Source organism: Rhincodon typus, chromosome 24 (assembly GCF_021869965.1).
Source record: "Rhincodon typus isolate 14 chromosome 24, sRhiTyp1.1, whole genome shotgun sequence".
NCBI lineage: Eukaryota > Metazoa > Chordata > Chondrichthyes > Orectolobiformes > Rhincodontidae > Rhincodon > Rhincodon typus.
The window spans coordinates 36,624,600-36,646,874 of NC_063355.1; the positions used below are offsets into that span (position 1 = coordinate 36,624,600).

General features: G+C 43.9%; 1 protein-coding gene across 1 annotated transcript; it reads left to right on the plus strand.

Annotated features, from left to right (window-relative positions):
* Positions 1 to 2,394: 2,394 nt before the first annotated feature.
* On the plus strand, positions 2,395 to 16,596 carry crybb1 (crystallin, beta B1). Its single transcript, XM_020512392.2, has 5 exons — positions 2,395 to 2,511; positions 8,236 to 8,354; positions 10,917 to 11,049; positions 12,278 to 12,420; positions 16,409 to 16,596. The coding sequence occupies exons 1-5, from the start codon at positions 2,395 to 2,397 to the stop codon at positions 16,581 to 16,583; spliced, it is 687 nt and encodes a 228-aa protein (XP_020367981.1). The 3' UTR covers positions 16,584 to 16,596.
* The last annotated feature ends 5,679 nt before the right edge of the window (positions 16,597 to 22,275 follow it).

A 22,275-nucleotide genomic window follows, 5' to 3' on the forward strand; every position in this document is an offset into this window, starting at 1 on the left:
CCTAATAACCAAAAAAGCTGCTGGTCCTCAAGCTTTCAGGAAAATTACTCCTTGCTTTTCATCTGCATCAATGTTATTTGTCCAGAAAAAAAAAACACATTCTTTTCACATACTGGTCCCAGTCTTCGATGGCAGGATTGAACAAGTAAAGCTTCCCAAATAACAGCAAGATGCCAGAAATGCTTACCTCAACTCAAAGAGGACTGTTGCGAGCCAATCTCTTCAAGGGCATATTTTTCTTTCATAACCACTAAAATAACTGTATGAAGTCCAGTATCCTGTCACCTTTTATATGCACGTGCATAGCACATGAAACTGACCCAGCTAGCATAGAGCTGGCTCCTGGGGTGAACAGAACCTCTGACACTCTTGTTTATATCTATCAGCCAGGGCTCCCTGATTGGACTAGGTTAAAATCCCCAGTCAGGAATCTCATATTCTATGAGGTCCACCTGACTGACCTCATTCTAATCAATACATATTACACTGTACATGATGACCCAAACAGCATCTCTGCCCTTCAATATATTTCCAAATTTTAAAATATTATAGTGTAGAAAAGGAAGACTTGCACTCATATAGCTTTTTTACAACCTCAAGATGTGCTAAAATACCTCGCAGATAATTGAGAACTGCTGGAGTGTGGTCACTGTTGTCCTGTTGGAAACATGGCAGCCAATTTGCCCGCAGTAAGCTCAAATTGACATTAATAGTCATGCAATAGTGATCAGATTATCAATTTTGGAGATGTTAACTGAACAATAAATATTCCTTTTAGTTGAAGGGTCAATAATAAGGGGGCATAATTTTCAAGTGAAAGGCAGGAGGTTTTGAGGGGATTTGAGTAAAATACTTTGACCCGGAGGTGGTGTGGGTCTAGGATGTGCTGCTCTGGAGGGTAGTTGAGGTGGAAAACCTCACAACCTTTACAAAGTACATGGATGAGCACTCGAAGGGTCATAACATTCAAGGAAATGGTCTAAGTGAAGGAAAGTGGGCCTAGTGTAAATATAGTGTACAGACTGGATGGGCCAAATAGCCTCTTCTGTACTGGATGAGTCTGAGATTCTATTGCTTTTCTTCATGGGTCCATGGGATCTTTTACGTCCATTTGTGAGGGTAAACATGATCTTAGTTAAAAGTCAGATCTGAAAGTTGCTGTCGCTGACAGTGCAGCACTCCCTCAGCAGTGCACTCGAGTGCCACATTTTATTCTGGAGTAATGTCTCTGGAGTGGGATTTCAATCCACAATTATCTGAGGCCGAGGTGAGAACATTGTTCACTGAGACATGTCTGGCACTGTATAGGTTAGAGAGTGATATATGTCAATGTGTGTTGTTTCCAATCATCAATATTGCTATTTGATGAACAAAATTCATTTGTCAGTCATTTTCATATTTTGTGTCGTGTCAGGGAACATGTAAATCACTTTTGAACCGAGCAATGTGCTTGCTTCAGCTCATAGTGAATTGGGCTTATTCCACCTGAATGCCTGGGAAAACAATTTGCTGGAATATGTGATGACCACTAAGTTTGGGCAGCAAACTCTGATGAGCTGTCAAATCTGTTGTCTGCATTCGTTTGAGAGCTGTACTTGCCAGCATATAAATTCAGCCCTCATTATCAGTTAGACATCACGTTCTGGCAGTGAGCACCTGATCCACAGGTAAGAGAGAAAAAGAAATAGAAAATGAGAAAGGGAGGGTAAGAGACAAGGAGAGAATGTAAGTGGAAAATCAAAATAGAAGGAGCATCATTAATGGAGGAAGCCTGAAGGGACAAGTCAATTAGGAGAAGTATAGACCAGATATTAAAAAATATGTTGGATCAATGGTGTTTTATTTTGAGAAGTTTAGTGAAGAACAATTTCTTTAGTACAGCACAAGATTGATGGAGATGAATTGGATATATTTCCATTACATTAGCTCTGGATTTCATAGAGCAATGGTTTGTAAAGAAATACAAAAAGCAGTTACATTTTTACATATTCAGATGTTATGCATTGTGAGGGAGCAAGTTATGAAATGCTGACTGGGGGAAACAGAGATGAGAAGGCCCGAGCACACAGAACAGGAAAAGTGTGAGATATGTTTAACTACAAATAGTTTGAGCAGAATATTGCTTATATATACAAAACGGAATATGTTTATCCAAGGATCTGCGTTTCTGATGACAAATAGGACAACTAGTTTGCTGATTGGAAATGAAGTTTCCAAATTTGCTCAGCTCAGTTTGAAGTCATTTGTTCTGTGAATTGATGTGTCGCCTGTTTCAGATATGAAGGTATTTACTCACTGTTTTAATTCAGTGTGTGCTTTTACTGTATTGGGACTTGGAACGGGCATCCCTTCCCTCCCTTGTTATCAACTCCATATCATACCTGACCATCCAGAATGTCTCAGACTACAAAGAGCACCGCTCAGGAAAAAGGCACTGCACCCACTGGTACTGCCCCTCCTCCTGGCTCCAAGAGCTTGAAGACCAGAGAACCTGGAGTGGGCAACTTCAAGGTAAGTGCAGCAACTGATGAATTAACTCCCCAACCTGGTCAAATGCAACAGGCAATAGGAACTGAAAGAAAGTTAACCTCACTGGGCTCAACAACACTCACTCCTCTTTAATCCAATTTAATTCTTTGTTACCATCTTCCTGAATCACATTTTATCACCATTCATAGATATAATTATCTACTGAATGCATTTAAATTGATTTCTGTATTAATGTGTTTCACAAGTGCATTAGCCTGCAGCCAGAAAAGAGTCTGCAATAATCTCTTTTTACAGTCTCGTTAGTGTTACCATCTTAACCAATGCCTTCTGGTATTTATATCTTTCTCACATTGATCAACTTTTCTCAACCAACTGACAGAAACTCTTTCAGAATCCTAAAAATGTTCAATCAAAGCACCTTCAAGTTATCCGCTTTTCCACAAAAAACCCCACCAAATTTCCTCAGTACTTACTAATATGTTCCCTCTTTTTGGAATTTCTGAATTGTTGGTGCTGTTCTTAACCACACAGGAACCTTCCTCATCGCAGCAATGGGAGGCAATGGCCAAGTGGTATTATCCCTGGACTGTTAATCCAGAGACCCAAATAACATTCTGGGGACCCAGGTTCTAATCCTGCCATGGCAGATGGTGGAATTTGAATTCATTAAAATGTCTGGAATTAAGAATCTAATAATGACCATTGCTGATTGTCGGGGGAAAAACCCATCTGGTCTAGCCTACATGTGACTCCAGGCCCACAGCAATGTGGTTGACTCTTAACTGCCCTCTGGGCAATTAGGGGTGGACAATAAATGCTGCCTAGCTGGTGACATGCTCATCCCATTAAAGAATAAAATGGGGGAAAAAAAACTAATAACAATCTGAGGATGGAAATGTGAAACATTTGCTTTGTCACTATTGGTGATGAGTATTTTTGGAATGCCTCAGCTGTGAGTGTCCTGTTACTTTGGGGTCTGGCCTGATTTCCTTGTTCTATATAGTGGGAGGAGGGAGCAGCACTGATGTGGGCAGCGCGGTGGCTCAGGTGTTAGCACTGCTGCCTCACAGCGCCAGGGACCTGGGTCCAATTCCATCCCCTGGGCAACCGTCTGTGTGGCGTTTGCACGTTCTGCGTGGGTTTCCTCCGGGTGCTCCGGTTTCCTCCCACAGTCACAAAGATGTGCAGGCTAGGTGGATTGGCCATGCTAAATTGCCCGTAGTGTTCAGGGATGTGTAGGGTAGATGGATTTACAATGGGAAATACAGGGTTATAAGGATACCGTAGAGGGTGTGTATGGGTGGCATGCTCTTCGGCAAGTTCGTGTGGATTCAATGGGCCAAATGGCCCGATTCCACCCTGCAGGGATTCTATGATAGTTCTCACAGATATCTGTAACAGTAACACCTTGTCTACCTTGCAGCTTCGTTGTACAGTGAAGCTTGGTAGTGTGACCTGACTTTGAATGATGTTTTCTCCCTTGTAACATTACAATTTACTAGAAATCTTTGAATGTGCTAGTCAATAGAATTCTTGCAAACAAAATAATATGAAGTGGAATATTGTGTATCCCGTGTCATTAGGCCTAAATGGCCCTAAACTTTCAAGTTGTTTTCTCTGTCTCCTGCAGTCACCTTGTTTGAAATCTGGGAGCAAGGTGGTGCTGTTCCTGGCATGCCCTCCTGCACTCTCTATCGAACTAGCATTGATCCTCCGGCTTGATGGTATTGGTTGAGTGGGGGATATGCCGGGCCATGAGGCTGCATATTGTGCTGGTGTAAAATTCTGCTGCTGTTGATAGTCCACAGTGCCTCATGGATGCCTAGTCTTGAGCTAAAGATATGTTCAAGGTTTAGCACAGTGATAGTGCCATTCAACATGATGGAGGGTATTCTCAACGTGAAGGTAGGAATTAGTAAGGTTAGGTCACATGGGATTCAGGGAAAGCTTGTCTATTGGATACAAAATTGGTTTGATGGTGGGAGACAGAGGGTGATGGTGGAGGATTGTTTTTTGGACTGGAGACTGTGACCAGCGGTGCTCCACAGGGATCAGTGCTGGATCCATGTTTGTTTGTCATTTTATACAAACAATTTCCATGAGAATTTAGGAGACGTGGTTAGTAAGTTTGTGGATGACACCAAAATCGGTGGTATAATCGACAGCAAAGGTTATCTAAGATTACAAAGACATCTTGATCAATTGGGTCAGTGGGCTGAGGAGTGGCAGATGGAGTTTAGTTTGGATAAATGCAAGGTATCACATTTTGGTAAAACAAACAAGGGCAGGACTTATACATGGTAAGCCCCTGGGTAATGTTGTAGAACAGAGAGACCTAGGGGTTCACGTACATATTTCTTTGAAATTTGCATCACACATTGCCAGGGTGGTTAAGAAGGCACTTAGCATGCTTGCCTTCATTGCTCAGACCTCTGAGTATAGAAGTTGGGATGTCATGTTTAGGTTGTACAGGACATTGGTGAGGACTTTTCTGGAGCACTGTGTACAGTTCTGGTCACCCTGCTATAGGAAGGATATTATTAAGCAAGAGAGAGCTTAAAAAAGATTTACCAGGATGTTGCTGCGAATGGAAGGTTTGAGTTATAAGGAGAGGCTGGATGGGCTGACACTTTTCTCACTGGAGCATAGGAGGTTGAGGGGTGACCTTATAGAGGTTTATAAGATCATGAGGGGCATAGAATCCCTACGGTTTGGAAGCAGGCCATTTGGCCCATTGAGTCAGCACTGACCCTCCAATAAGTATCCCACCCAGACCTATCCCTGTATTTCCCATGGCTAATCCACCTAGCCCACATATCCCTGGACACAATGAGACAATTTAGCATGGCCAATCCACCTAATCTGCACATCTTTGGACTATAGGAGGAAACCGGAGCATCCGAGAAAACCCACGAGGACACAGGGAGAATGTGCAAACTCCACACAGACAGTCACCCGAAGCTAGAATCAAACCAGGTTCCTAGCACCATGAGGCAGCAGTGCTAACCACTGAGCCACCGTGCTACCTGCAGAGATAAGGTGAATAGTAAAGGTTCTTTTCCCTGGGGAGGGGAATTTCAAAACTAGGGGGCATGTTTTTAAGGTGAGAGGAGAAAGATTTAAGAAGGACTTGAGGGCAACTCTTTTACACAGAGAGTGGTTAGTATGTGGAATGAACTGCCAGAAGAAGTGGTGGATGTAGGTACGGTTACAACACTTAAAAGAGACATTTTGGATAAGTGAGATAACAAGGTGTAGAGCTGGATGAACACAGCAGGCCAAGCAGCATCAGAGGAGCAGGAAAGCTGACGTTTCGGGCCTAGACCCTTCTTCAGAAAAAAAAAATTGGATATTTTGGATAAATACATGAATAGGAAAGATTTTGGAGGAATGTGGGCCAAACGCAGGCAGGTGGGACTAGTTTAGTTTGGGAACATGGTCAGTGTGGATTGAAGGGTCTGTTTCCATGCTGTATGACACTATGACTATGAATTGCCTTTAGGCTTCTATGGTGTTTCCCAGATGGATCCCCTGATCCTGCTCAGTTTCCAGGCTGGCAGAGATCTTATTTTAGCTGAATGTCATGCTCATCGTAATGAGGGAATGTTGGCTCTGCAAAAATGGAACATCTTCTCACTTGAAGCGGGGGCCAGGGCCGGATGTTCATGTTGGGGGTTACAGCTGAATCAATTCCATATGGGCCTCGAACCCCCAGCAGATCAGCATCACTGACACCATTCGATTTTCAAAAGGAGAAGCCCTAATTTCCTCCATCTGGGTGCTGCTGGCCAGGCCAGCATTTATTATCTATCTCTAATTTCCCCTTGATCTGAATAGCTTGGTAGGGCCATTTATAGGGCAGTTAAGAGTCAGCCACATTGCTGTGGGTCTGGAGTCACGTGTAGGCCATACCAGGTAAGGAATGCAGATTTCCTTCACTAAACGGGCATTAGTGAACCAGATGGGGGTTTTCCTTACGACATTAAGTTAGCTTTTTATTCCAGATTTTTAAAATTGAATTTGAAACATCTGCCCTGATGGGACTTGAACCCATGCCCCCAGAATAACAGCTTGCGGCCTATGGAATACGAATCCGATGACGCCATCATCAGGCCTCCACCTCTCCTAATTGGCCCAGTGTTGAGTTTGGTGCCCAATTAGTGGCCCTCATGATGGAGGGTGATTCTTCAAAAGCAAAGGGCAGCCATTTCCGAGCCTTCCCTTGCCCGGGAGCTATGGTTGCAGGCTGAAAAGGAGAGAGTCGGCAGCCTCAGGTCCACTACAAATCCACGCAACATCAGCCACACTATCGGGTTGAATGGTGGAGCAGGCACAATAGGTAAAATGGCCTTCACCCAGTTCCTATTGGAGACATTTCCACAAGTGCCCATCAGCTTCCGGCTTGAGCTCTCAGGCCACTTTGCTCAAGTGATGGCAACTATGTACCACTCCATGAACACTGCAGTTTGACTATTCGATTGGAACAGTTAGGTGCTTGTTTTTGAGTGCAGATTTGATGGGCTGAAGCCTCGTTCACTGTGCCATAGACCTTTTTTTGTGTTTTTATTAACACTAGATATTTTCTGCAGCAGGCACGATGAATAATGACTTCAGTTTATGTTGACAGTTCCACACTAACATGTCATCTTCCTGTTGCGAACATTGAACATTTGATTCTGTTCCTCTCCAGCCTGTTAACAAGCTCTTCAATGAGCTTAATAGCAAGTCACTTGGAGATGAGTGGGTTCTCAGCTCACCCCTACCCTCTCTTTAACAATTCCGATGACCATCGGAATTGTAGGAAGACTGACTGGCCTTGCCGAGTGCTCTCTTTTTGGAACTCCCTGCAGCTAAACACGAAAATCTTCCCCACCCCGCCCCCAACACCTACCCTGTGTCAGCAACAAGCATTGATCCCCAGCTCATATGCAGCATCACCTACAGCAAAGCTCGCTCCATTACTAACCAAGTTGAGAGGCCACTTTCTCTACCACATAGCTCGATGTGAGGTGCTCATGTCAGTGCTGAATTACAGGCAACTATATGCACATGGCCCTTGGTTGCTGCATTGAGTTTGATCCAAATTCAGGAACCAGTGGAGAGCTTTCAACTGGCCAGTCTGAGATAGCAAGGACTGCCAATGCTGGAGTCAGAGATAACACAGTATGGAGCTGGAGGAACACAGCATGCCAGGCAGCATCAGAGGGACAGGAAAGTTGATGTCTTGGGTCAGGACCGTTCTTGGCCGTTTCTGTGCTCCTCCAGCTCTACACTGTGTTGTCCATGTCAACTGGTCAATCTGACTGGATTTGAACCCACAATCTCAAGCCAATGAGCCTGGTGTTAAAATTGGCCATTTCTTGACAGATGTGTGAAAAGGCAGGGAATTGAGGGATATAAACCAAGCAGAGGCAAAATGTTTTTAGTTTGGAAATGCATTGTGTGTCAACACAGTGTTGGTGGGCCAAAGAGCCTGGTCTTATGCTCCACTGTTCTTTGTATTCTTTGTACATGTGCCCCTAAAAAGCTCCCTAAAGTCAACCACATATTCTCATTTTACACGTTCACTGTTGTAACCAATAAAAGGACAGTACTTTGCCAATAGTTTCATCCCAAAAGCCTCCACCAGGTTATTTGAAAAGACAGAGGCCTCGAGAAGCACTGATGAAAAAAACCAAGGTCAGCCTCAGAAGCATGGATTAATTTGTTTCTTGTTGTCTGACTGCTTTTCTTCCTTTGCTGCAGATCTACGTCTATGAGCAGGAGAATTTCCAGGGCAGATTCATGGAATTTTCCACCGAGTGCATGAACCTGTGCGATCACAACTTCGATAGAGTGGGCAGCGTCCGTGTGGAGTGTGGACCGTAAGTTACCCGCGAATGAACTCAAATGCTGTTAGGGCAGTGAGCAAAGGAGACAGGAATCGACTCATGGCCAAGCAGTGTGTCTTTAATAGGTGTTTCACCCAACTCCAAACAGCCAGGTACAGGCTTCCTCTAGACTCTTATTAAAATCTAGGTCGGTGAAGGGATGAAATAGGAACATAGGAACAGGAGTTGGCTATTCAGCCCCTCGAGCCTGTACCATCATTCAATGAGATCATGGCTGATCTGTGGCCTAACTCAAATACTTGCCTTTGGCACATATTTCTTCATACCTTTTGCTAAACAAATTAACCTCAGATTTAAATTAACAACTGATCCAGCATCCATTGCATCCATTTGTGGAAGAAAGTTCCCAAACATTTACCACCCTTGGTGTGTAGAAATGCTTCCTAACATCCCTCTTGAACAGTCTGGCCCTAATTCTCAGACTATGCCCCCTAGTTCTGGAATCTCCAACCAAAGGAAATAGTTTCTCTTTATCTACCCTGTCATTTCCTGTTAATATTTGAAGACTTTGATCAGATGGCCCCTTAACCTTCCAAATTCTAGAGAAAACAGGTCTCTCTCATCTCTCCTCATAGCTTAATGGAGTGCTTTGGAATTTCACTTTGCAGCCTCAATATGCAGTTCCTCAGGGTGGGCAAAGTCAGAAATCACATGACACCAGGTTATAGTCCAATAGGTTTATTTGGAATCACTCAAGCTTTCAGAGCGCAGCCCCTTCGTCAGGCGCAGTGAGAGAGCAGGGCACACAAACACAGAGTTCATAGGCAGAGAGATCAAAAGATCACACAACTGGTATGAGTGGAGTGTCAGATAATAAGTCTCTGCCGGTGACCAAGAGGGTTAGACGGTGTGTAAAGTGTTTATAAAGACAATGTCAGTGCTGTGCTGTCGTGACACTCAGGCAGAGCCATGGGAATATACAAAATATGACACCTCAGCTCAGACATTGAATTGTAGGTGTGGGGGTTTGTTCAGAATCCGTCTCCGAGTTTTAATCTGAAATCAGGCTGGTTTTTATTCCAAAAGCTGGAATTTATAAGATGTTACACTGACTGACTGTGACTACAAATTGTGCATTTTTTGAACAAAATAGAATATATCTGCAAATAAACAAACATCTTGCATGAAATAATTCACCCCATCGATTTGTGTGTGTGTGTGTGTGTGTGTGTGTGTGTGTGTGTGTGCGTGTGTGCGTGTGTGCGCTTGAGAGAGAGAGTGTGTGTGTGCTTGAGAGACAGTGTGTGAGTGCAAGAGAGTATATGTGTGTGAGAGAGAGTGTGTGAGAGAGAGGGTCTGTGTGAGAGTGTGTTTGTGTGAGACAGTGTAATAAGTAATTTAAAACCGTGATAATAGACATTCAATCCCTTAATCGCTGTCTATGTCAGGTGTCAGTAGAAACCAGGTACTTCCCCGAAAGAAACGTCTTAATATCTCGGAGATGTCTAACTCACAGAGGCTCGGGGCAATTTGTTCCCTCAAGATTGCAGTCTGTGTCTCCTGTGGGACACGCACAGACATGGGGAAGAGAGCAGGCTGGGCCCAACTGTGTTGCACTTTCACAAGAGCCACCACCGACTCAATGGGCTGGATGGCCCCCTTTTATACTGTACTCCACTTTGATTCTGTGTATCCTCATCAACACAACATGGGAAACAGATGAAAATGTGGGTGTTTGACCGAGGCTGGGAATGGCAGGCGGGTTGAAGATGGAACATTACCAGCGAACGCATGGTGGTTCATCACCTCCACCCTGACCTGGGGCAACTTTCTAGAGCCAGGATTGGAGGGGACGAGTGGCGATGACAGACCTACCCCACCTGAACACAGTGGATCATCTATTAAACTAATGAATGGCCTGTCCACAGCGTGAGTGGGGCTTCCAGCAGGCCAATGGTCCAATCCTGCAGGCAGCCGCTGGAGATGGCCTGTAGGTGGCAGAACAGCTGGGTCCCAAGACCCTCCTTACCTGCTTGTGGGTGGCAGGAGGTGAGGGCTGCTCTGTAGAGAGTTCCCAAACCAACCCCCCAAAAAAAAATTGGCCTGCATACACACCCACCAACAATCACACCCCAGCTCAGTTTGCAGCCTGAGTGGAAGAGCCATTTTTAAAAAAAAAACTTAGAGAGATTCTTGGAGGGTGGTTCTTTCCATCTTGAAGCTCCCAGTCCCTCAGTCACTTGTTGTGAGCCCCTGCTGACTTAGTAATTAAGCTCTGGCTCACCCTCCATCTTCGAGTCTGCAATCCCTACTTGGATGGTAAGCCTGATGTCTGGCCATGAATTGGTCGCCCTGGGGCAAAATCACAACGAGGGATTGCATCCCTGTTGGTGCAGAGCTCCCTAATGAAGGGACTCTGGAAGACCACAGCGGTAACTCCATGCCCACTGTGCCTCTGCCACCGTCATCTATCACTTCGCTACAAGCCAGCTGGGAAAAGAATTCAGGCAACATTATCAATGAACAAACCGCTGCTTCTCAGAAAAACCCTCCCTCTGTCTTTGAGCTGATGTTAATTGTGTTCTGTCCCCATAGCTGGGTTGCCTTTGAGCAATCTAATTTACGTGGAGAGATGTTCGTCCTGGAGAAAGGAGAGTATCCACGCTGGGATTCCTGGTCCAACAGCTACAGGAGTGATCGCTTCATGTCCTTCCGACCAGTCTGCATGGTAACTTGCTCAGATGGAGCTGTTAAATACCTGGTGACTTATGTTACACCAGAGCAACCCCATCAATCAAACGTAAAATACATTTTCACTTCAGTCACCTCTTACTCACTCTCTATCAAACAGAGGGAGTGCTGGAGAAGCTCAACAGGTCTGGCAGCATCTGTGGAGAGAGAAACAGAGGTAATGTTTCGAGTCCGGTATGCCTCCTTTTCAGAAACCAAGAAGAGGTGTCACACCAGACTTGAAACATTAACTGTTTCTCTCTCTACACTTACGCTGCCAGGCCTGTTGAGAATCTCCAGCACTCCCTGTGTTGGTTTCAGATTTCCAGCATCCACAGCATTTCGCTTTTATCAACTCTGTGTGATGTTCCATGACTTTCAATTTAATTCCCATCTGAATCCTCCACTATCAACATTCTGGGGATTACTATCCTTCAGAAACTGAACTGGACCATCGTATAAATCCTTTAGCCACAAGAGCAGATCAGATGCGAGGAATACTGCAGTGAGTAGGTCACCCTCTGACTCCCCAAAGCCTGTCCACCATCGACAAGGCACAAGTCAGGAGTGTGATGGAATATGTGCCATTGCCTGGATACATGCAGCTCCAACAACAAGTGCTACATAAATGCAAGTCTTTATTTTCCATCCTTGCATCCACACGGTCTTGAAATCAAGAGTCAGTGCAATGTCTCATATTTTTCAAGGGCATCAAGACTTTAGCATTCCTTACTTCCCAGCTTTCCCTTTGTAACACAATCTAGATTTTGATTTAGATTTTATTGTCACGTGTACTCAAGTACAGCAGTATAGTCAAAAATGTATAATGCTACCACACATGGTGCCATCTTAGGTACAAAGATATCCACATGCAAAACACTTAGGTACAAAGGAGTAAATGAAACAAAGTTAAAAAAGTTAAGCATTGCCTTCATAAAACATGTAGAAAAATAAAGAAATAAGGTAATAGTTAACATTAAAGTCCTTCTTAATATAAACTGGAAAAATAAAGGAATGATATTAAACTGTTGTAACATAATAACCATCTCAATCTCCCTACTCTGAACTTTGGGCCTTGATTATTCTTTCGCAGTTTAATAAAAAAAACCTTCAGAGGTGAGATTACTGTTATGCAACACAGCATGTAATGAATTATCCATCATGGAAAAGGAAGGTCAATGTAAAATCAAAAATACATTGCTCACAATTTCTTTCATTGCTCTCAGGATGACCAGGAGCACAAAATCTGCTTGTTTGAACTTGCGGAATTCCAGGGAAATAAGATGGAGATCACTGAGGATGATGTCCCTAGCCTGTGGGCGTATGGATTCTGTGACCGTGTGGGCAGTGTGAGGGTTCCCAGTGGCACGTGAGTATCTCCACCACAAACCCATGGGCAATTCTTTCAATGAGGGCACACACCATGGAGATGGTAGGCAGGTTATCCTTGTGTACCACACCCTGAGGCGCTCCCGTGAAGAGACACTGCAAACAGAGCGAAGACCATTTGTGGCTCTGCTTGCATACGGTTGTGAGCCTGAGTTTCAAGGAGATAAGGAAAAAGCCCTGGTGCTGCTGAAAAAAACCAGCAAGTGGAGCAATTGTCACAATGCAGTCATCGCTACATGGGACAGACCTAAAGCAGGTAGTGAAGGGGACTCTCGGAGAATGCAGCAGAATATAGATAGATTGGAGAGTTGGGCGGAGAAATGGCAGATGGAGTTCAATCCAGGCAAATGCGAGCTGATGCATTTTGGAAGATCCAATTCAAGAGCGAACTATATGGTAAATGGAAAAGCCCTGGGGAAAATTGATGCACAGAGAGTCTGGGTGTTTAGGTCCATTGTACCCTGAAAGTGGCAACACAGGTCAATAGAGTGGTCAAGAAGGCATACGGCATGCTTTCATTCATCGGACGGGGTACTGAGTACAAGAGTTGGCAGGTCATGTTACAGTTGTATAGGACTTTGGTTCGACCACATTTGGAATACTGCATACAGTTCCTGTCGCCACATTATCAAAAGGATGTGAATGCTTTGGAGAGGGTGCAGAGGAGGTTCACCAGGATGTTGCCTGGTATGGAGGGCGCTAGCTATGAAGAGAGGTTGAGTAGATTAGGATTATCTACATTAGAAAGACGGAGGTTGAGGGGGAACCTGATTGAGGTCTACAAAATCGTGAAAGGTATAGACAGGGTGGATAGCAAGAAGCTTTTTCCCAGAGTGGGGGACTCAATTACTAGGAGTCACAATTTCAAGGTGAGAGGGGAAAAGGTTAAGGGAGATTTGCGTGGAAAGTTCTTTACGCAGATGGTGGTGGGTGCCTGGAACGTGTTGCCAGCGGAGGTGGTTGAGGCAGACACAATAACATCATTTAAGATGTATCTAGACAGATACATGAATGGGCAGGGAGCAGAGGGATACAGATCGTTGGAAAATAGGTGACAGGTTTAGATAGAGGATCTGAATTGGCGCAGGCTTGGAGGGCTGAAGAGCCTGTTCCTGTGCTGTAATTTTCTTTGTCCTTTGTTCTTTGTTCAGACTGAGTGACTTTTTGAAAAGCCTCTCTTTGTCCATAAGAATGTCCCTGGCTTTCCAGTCTCTTGCCATTTCTTTATGTTATCTTGCTTATATTTCTATCATGGGCTGGCTGCAGTGTGAAGCCACCCTAGTGGAACAGCACCTTGTTTTCTGTTTTGACATTGTACAGCCTTCAGGAGTTAACAGTTGACTTCAAGAACTTCAGAGTACGAACCCTGACTTCCACTTTGATAGCAACAACCCCTCTACCAGTGTCTTCTTTACATGGGGTTTGCTGTCATCATGGCTGACTTACGTTCCTCTATTCACACCTACCATTATCAACTATTTTGAGGCTATATCTCATGTCAGCACATCAGACATCTTTTCCCAGCCCTCTTCGGTCCTGAACAAGTGTCATATCTGACTCGAGACACTAACTCTGTTCCTCTCTCCACAGATGCTGCCAAACCTGCTGAGTTTCTCCAACAATCTCTGGGATTCAAGTGCAATTTTCAGTCAGGGTTGGGTAGTGATTTTCTTCCCTTACCAGTTCCCACTCCTCTCTTGACAGAGGTTGGGATACAGGTTCATAACCTGTGGCTACCCACCTGTGGGCTATTCTCCCTGAATGAATCCAAACAATGAGTATTATTGGACTCCATGGCTCTGACAGTTGAGTGTGATCTTGCCCTCATTTGTCGAAACTGGAAATCACATCTGAAACCTTCTGACCGAGCAGTGAAACCCTGCCTAAGGCTGGACAACAAGGTGCAGAGCTGGATGAACACAGCAGGCCAAGCAGCATCATAGGAGCAGAAAGGCTGACATTTCGGGCCTAGACAGACAGTTTATTTACCAGCTATAGATTTCTAAGGTTGGGGGTATTTAATGGACTGTACGTTGAATTAAGCAGCAAAGACTTTCAGAGATTTTCAAGGGTCTGTTGTAAATCCACAGTTTAGTACAAACACCTTTTCCGAAATAGTTAAAGGGAAACAAAACAGTGTGGGCTCTGGAAATTCAACATTTAAAATGAAGGAAATATTCAAAATATCATTAAAGGAGAAAATGATGCGTTCCTGCTCCCTTGGTGCCCAACAGACTCAGAACCTTGAAAGTGTCCTTGGACACCAAGTGCCCACTCTCCAAGTGCACTGGGCATAGATATAGCTGAGGGAGAGAGAGAGACAGTCAAAAATTGTGACCACCCCCACTCCTGCACAGCCAAGAACCCATCACCAAATCACCCAAATAATGAACTGAACAAACAAATTACAAACACTAAATAAAAACCGAAAGAACTGCAGAAGCTGTAAATTAGGAACAAAAACAGAAGTTGCTGGAAAAACTTAGCAGGTCTGGCAGCATCTGTGAAGGAAAAAACAGAGTTAATGTTTTGGGTCCGGTGACCCTTCCTCAGAACTGAGAATTACAAACACTGTCCATTAAGGACAGTGTGACAATACCTGACAAATCAAAACTGATGGGGAAAACAATGGAGGGAGCTTCACCAAAGTGGTGTCAGAGGGGCAGAATGATCTCTTTCTTTATTATAATTTTAGATAACCTTTCATCAAATCACCCAATTATAGAGTTTATCTCTTGTTTTTATTAAAAATTCATTTGTGGGATCATTAGCTGGGCCAGCATTTATTGCTTATTTTTAATTGGCCCTTGATCCAAGTGGATTACTAGGGCCATTTCAGAGGTGACTAAATAAAAACCGAAAGAACTGCGGATGCTGTAAATCAGGAACAAAAACAAAGTTGCTGGAAAAGCTCAGCAGGTCTGGCAGCATCTGTGTAGGAAAAAAGAGAGTTAACGTTTCGGGTCCGGTGACCCTTCCTCAGTTCTGAGCTTTTCCAGCAACTTTGTTTTTGTTCAGTGTTAACTTAATTTGGAGCTGGATTCATATGCAGGTCAGACCAGGTAAGGATGGCAGATTTCCTTCCCAAAGAGGATTAATGAACAGATGCACTTTTATGACAAATGATAGTGTTTTTGCCATATGGCCTTATATTGAGTTAAAATTTTTGCTATGGTGGGATTTGAACCCACAACCCCAGACATTAGCCAGTGGGGTGGGGTCTGGATTACTAGTCCAGTGACATTACCACTATGCTATTGCCTGACCCAAAGGCCTTTTTTTTAAATAAACCATCGCCAAATCATCCCTGTCACTAACTAAATTGATTCCAGCACCTGCAGTAATTTGCTCCTAACATTTTTCAAGCATTGTAAACAAGAGGCAGAGCAACAAAGCAGAGATATAGGAGGGTAGGAAGGGCGTGAGGGCATTGAATCAAAATGGAGTTGTAGGGGAAAATAATGCATTCCACTCCTGTAATGCCCACCTCTCTCGAAAGGCTTTAAGGGTGTGCACTGTGTGTGGCCTCAGAGAGGGAATGCAGAACCTACCTTTTAAAACTAAACCACCGTAAATTCACCTTTGCTATCAATTAAATTTCAGAATCCATGTATATTTTAGCCCCATATTTTCCCAATCAAACTGTTACAGATATTGCTACTCTGCTCAAGGGATTTGAACCCTGGTCTCCTAGCTCAGAGGAAGGGACACTATCAGTGCATCACCACAGCCAAATTCAAAAATGTAAAGTCCAAAGAGCATCTCTTGCTCTCAGTCTACTCTAGGTGTGTTCTGGTTGACTATTAAAGGGACCTGCATTTCTAACACTGACAGGGGAAGAGGGGGGTCTACGAGGATGGGATAACGAAGTGATCAATGTCATGCAACACTTGATCTGCCAAGGGGGCAGGGTTTTGGAGGGGTAACTGACGCCCGAGCTCTGATGATTTTCTTGCTCCTCATTTCAGCTGGGTTGGTTATCAATACCCTGGATACAGAGGATACCAGTACTTGTTTGAGATAGGAGATTACAGGCACTGGAATGATTGGTGTGCCCAGCAGCCCCAGATGCAGTCCATCCGCCGCCTGAGAGATGTACAGTGGCATCAGAAAGGCTCCTTCCAGCTCTCCATCCCCAAGTGAAGAAACGCTCAGAACTCCTGCAAGCTGACGTCGTTCATTTAACTCGATGGGATCATTTATCTGGAAGGCTCCAAGTATTGTTTTTAACTCGTTCTGGTCAGCTAATTTCTCTGCATTTTGCAATGTAAAGCAGATTTTTCAGAAACCAAAAGATACTTTATGATGAAAATAAAGAAATTGGATGAAGATCACTCTCTCAGCCTGGTACATGTGCGTTTGAGCATTTCCCGAAGATAATTATTTTTCCTTTCAGTTTTCCCCTCGCCTCTCCTGGAGATCTGAACTCCTATTGCAACCGGCTCCAAAAGAATATAAAGGGGTAAGAAATTGGAACAGCAGCAGGCCATTCGGCCCCTTCACTCTGCCCTGCCATTGAAGCCAATCCAAAATGGATTGGATCTTCTTCTGCATGACACCACTCCCCCGCCCTCTGCACAAATCCCTTGATTCCCTGAGAGATCAAAGAGTGATCGTTCTCCACCTTGAACATGCTCAATATTTGACCGTCGAAAGCCTTCTATGGCAGAGAATTACGATTCATAACCTTCTGAGTGAAGATGTTTCTCCTCCTGTCTAGTTCTTAAATGATGGGTCTTTAATTCTGAGGCTGTGTCTCTGTGCTCCATCGTATGGTGACCCTTCATTTATGAGCCCACAGTGGCTGCTGTCTGTGCCGAATGTGGGTCCAGGCCTGTCTATTCCCATATTTTTCACAGGAAAGTCCCTCCGTAGCTGCCCAAACGCCACCATGCTTCCCTCCCTCTCCTCGCCAAGACCTGCCAAGATCAAATGTGTCACAACTGGCTGCCAGCAAAGATCTGAAAACTAAATACTTCAGAGAGACAAATACAATTGTCTCCAGAGCATTCAATTTACTCTTTCATTATCCTGGACTTTAGACATAATGAAGCTCCAATCAGCCAGAAGTGCAGTTTGATGTTGATTTTAGTGCTGTCTTTGAATTATTTCTGTGGCTCACTGGATGACACTTTCACAGAATGGATGTGGATTTGGGTTTTGCTCCATAGACTTGAGTACAAGGTCTATGCCGACACTCTGATGGAATGCAATCGTGGTGAAAGTGCTGGTTTTTGGTTAACCTGAAGCCCTGTCTGCCAGCAGCACTGTGGGAGTTTATGCTGATGTGCCATAGTCATGTGAGCTCTGATGTACAGTTTGGAGAGCGAAGTCTTAAAGCCTACACATGGAACATAGTGTCAGACGTGGGCAGCTAAAAACGGTGTGGATTTTGGGAGCTGCAAGAGAGCCAGCTACTGCAACTAATAGCAATTCTTTTCTGTGAAAACTTCAGTCTGCAACTCTGAGTTACTGGGTGAGGTTGTATGGCTGCAAATGATTCACTGCTCGCTCCTGAGGAGATGAACTGTCTTTAGAAACCGAATTCAAGTTTCTTTCAGTCTCAGAGACAGAATTGAAAGATAGCCACAGATAAAAGAAATGTAACAAATCTATCATCAGTGCTGGGGAAAGAGTGTTGCAAGCTGTTTAAGGACATAGGAACAGGGGCTAGGCCATTCGGTCCGTCGAGCCTGCCCCACCATTCCAAACAAACATGGCAGATCAAACGCTTCAATCCCTTTTACCCATCCCATAACTATGGTAATCAGTGATCTAACAATCTCTACCTTAAAAAGACTGAATCTCCACAGTCTAACCCTTGCTTTAACATTCACAGTTCTTGTCCTATTGTATTCTGCACCTCACTGAGGAGCAGAAAATCCACACGGGAGAAATATTGAAGGTCTAATTTTGATTCCTGCGCCAATGCTTTTTACAAATGGTATATGTTCAACACCAGAGCTCTAAAAGAGAAACCTTTCAGCAGGTGGGCCAGCAGGATAGAGTACAGGGTGTCAATGTCGTTGAGGGAACCAGACAAAAGAATACGAAGTACGTCCTGTGTGGAGAAAGCTGTGCTCGAACTGCAAGAAGCTGAATCTTTCCAACACAAATCTTTCACTGGAAAGAAGCAGAGAGAGCTGAGAAAACTGGCTGCTGGAGAGATGTCGGACAATGGTTCTGACAAACCCTACAATAGGTTCACATTGTCAGATCTAAAGGGGATGAATGGTTAATGATGATAGAATGATGACAGCAAGACAGCATCGAGTGAATGTGAAATGTCAAATAGACACCACATCATGAGCTTCGCAGACCTGTAGGGAATTGCTCAACGTAGAGTAATAAGTTATAGAGGTATACAGCATGGAAACAGACCCTTCGGTCAAACTCATCTATGCAAACAGTTATCCTAAATAAATGTAGCCACATTTGCCAGCATTTGGTCCATATCCCTCTAAACCCTTCCAATTCATATACCCATCCAGGTGCCTTTTAAATGTTGTAATTGTACCAGCCTCCACCACTTCTTCTGGCAGCTCATTTCATACATGCACCACCCTCTGTGTGAAAATGTTGCCCCATAGGTCCCTTTTAAATCTTCCCCTCTCACCTTAAACCTATGCCCTTTAGTTTTGGACCCCCTCGCCCCAGGGAAAAAGACCTTGTCTATTTACCCTATCCATGCACCTCATGATTTTATAAAGTCGCCTCTTGGCCTCTGACGTTCCAGGGAAAATAGCCCTGGCCTATTCAGCCTTTCCCTACAGCTCAACCCTGGCAAAATCCTTGTAAATCTTTTCTGAACCCTTTCAAGTTTCACAACATCCTTCTGAGAGCATGGAGAATAGAATTGCACGCAGTATTCCAAAAGTGGCCTAACTAAGGCCCTGTATAGTGGCACCATGACCTCCCAACTCAATGCACTGACCAATAAAGGCAAGCATACCAAACACTTTCTTCGCTATCCTGTCTACCTGCGACTCCACTTTCAAGGATCTATAAACCTCTACTCCAAGGTCTCTTTGTTCAGCAACACTCCCCAGGACCTTACCATTAAGTGTATAAGTCCTGCCCTGATTTGTCTTTACAAAATGCAGCACCTCACATTTATCTAAGTTAAACTCCATCTGCCACTCCATGGCCCATTGGCTCATCTGATCAAGATCCGGTTGTACTCTGAGTAATCTTCTTCGCTGTCCGCTATACTTCAGTTTTGGTGTCGTCTGCAAACTTACTAATCATACCTCCTATGTGACCCAATAATGAAGCCATCGAAGATAAATTTGAGGCTCTATAATAGAATGCTACTCACCCCAAGAGGATAAATTAAGCTGGGAGTCCAATGCAATAAGGAAAATGAAAATGTGGAGTTAGAGATGGCAGATATTAAGCAAAATCCACTCATCTCAGCCGAAGTGAGTTTAAAGCTTGCATTAATAACCCTATGCATATCAAAAAAAGATTTGAAGTGTTTCACAGGGAACTAGGCCATTGACTGCTGAACTAATCCTAAAAAATTACAAAGATAGTCTTCCACATGTCTCTCTGGGGAATGTCACCTCAAGGTAGATGAAAGTGTGAGACCAGTGGAGCACCTTCCGAAGGGAATTTCACCTGTAAGACAGATTGGAGGAGCTGGAAAAGCAGGGAGGAATCAACAAAGTCCCTACATCCTAGCTTCCAGAACTTAGGTCATCTCTCTTTATCGTGGTCTTGCCACCAGTAACTAACAGAGCCACTCCTCTACCTTTATCTAGTTCCCTGTCCTTCTTGAGTGTCCTGTTCCCTTCAAAAATCCAGCCCTAATCCAAATCATCCTGCAGCCATGTCTCTTTAATGGTTATCCGAACATAATAATTTATTTCTAATTAGGATCTCTGTTTCACTCTAAATGTTACATACTTTCAAGTCCAGAGTTTTCACAGTTTTATCCTTTTGCTCTTTTTGTAAATTCTTGTTTTATCTGTTGAGTTAGTCTTAGATCAATACTGTCTTATATATTCCTTCCATGGTCTGCTTATCATTTCTTGTATTAATACCTTCCTCTTTTGCCACGTCTCTATTCTTTGATTTGCCATATCTTCCCAAATTAGATCTCTTGCTCCCATGATTAAAATCTTCTCTCCTTCCTGAAATAACTCCATGGAGACCGGGATCCTGATACCAAGTCACTCTTTATTTATACATGCGCAGTCCAATGTCTCTGACCAGCCAGCTCAGAGCCAGTTTCTTCAGTGAGGAGAATCCCTGAGAGTCCTGTTTATATCAGTCAGCCAGGGATCCCTGATTGGCTCAGGTTAACAGCCCCAATCAGGGATCTCATACTCAATGAGATCTAACAGGCCAACATCTTTTCAATCATTACACTTCCCTCGTTATGTCATCAGCACTAACATCATGACCAGCAAAGTTTAGGTGCAGGCTGTCTCAGTAATACAGAGCCCACTTTTCCTAGTACTGGTGCCAGTGTCCCATAAAATGGAACTCATGCCAGTCTTCAGTTACATATTCATCTCCTGAATATGATTTGCACTCTGCCAATTTGCATGTGGCTTGGCTATTACTGTATAGAATATGATCTATAAAGGTTCTGCCTCTTACTTTAGCACATAGCTCCTCATGCTGAATCCGGAGAAATGTCTTCTTTGTTCAGCCTATGTTGTTGGTACCTACATTGGTGGTGGTGACTGGATTGTCCCCCACCCACTTCAAGCACCTCTCCAGACCTCTGTAGATGTCCTGCACCCTGGCACTGGCCAGCTCGCAACAGCTGCCTGGACTCACATTCTTTGCTGCAGAGAACTGTGCCAAGCTGCCTCACTGTATTGCTTTAATACCATTATATTCTGTATTGCTACACGCACTTAGAGTCATAAAGTCACACAGCACAGAAACAGGCCGTTCGCCCCAAATTGTCCATGCCAACCAGGTTTCCTAAACTGAACTAGTCCCATTTGACTGCGTTTGGCCCATATTACCCCTAACTCTAAATGATTTACTGTACTATGGTCCTGTGATCAGTTAGCTCATCCCACCTATGGTCCTCACCATCAAGCCAAAAGAACCTCAAAGGTGTTGGACAAATGCAAAAGCTGAGGCTCCCGAATTTTTGTCCTCTGGACCCCCCTGTCTGTTTCACTTGCAAGTCACACCCTCTAGTTGCTGAACATTTATACCAAACCTGGAAACCTTATTCTAAACAGTGTCAGTACCTCCTAGCACAAAGAATCCAGGGACCATTGCCCTCCATGATGCATTGCAATGTCTGTAATTCAACCTCCAACTCAAAAACTGAGGTGAAAGTGCTGCAATGTGTTGCCCCGGAATACATTTGCAGCCAGGAACTCCTACATGCTGCAGCAGTGACACATCACTCATCCTGCCATCCTTAATGTGTTATAATAAACTAATTATTTCATTTATTTAATACCTACTTACTTTTTTTAATATTTTGTTAACCTGACCACCAATTGCTATATTATGTTGAACCTTAGGAATAGAATTAACCTTAGTCACTTACCAGATAAATACCAAATAAATGGCTTCCTTTCCTGGAGCAGAGTAAGAATCACTTCCTGCAGGTTGCAAAAGGAAGGAAAAGCAAAAGAAATGGAGTGCTTCTTTTGTTTCCTATCCTATAGCCCACTCACTCTGTCATGCTATTAAAAGTCACATTCAAGTACTGGCTGTGCTAAGTTGGCTAGTTTTATCTGCTCTAACACAAAGGCCTATTTGATCCATTTAATGAGGAAGCAGTTTGAGCTGCTTCTTTAATTAAGCCCAGTTGCTGGATGCCACGCTGTAGTATGCTGAAGGCTGGGAATTACAG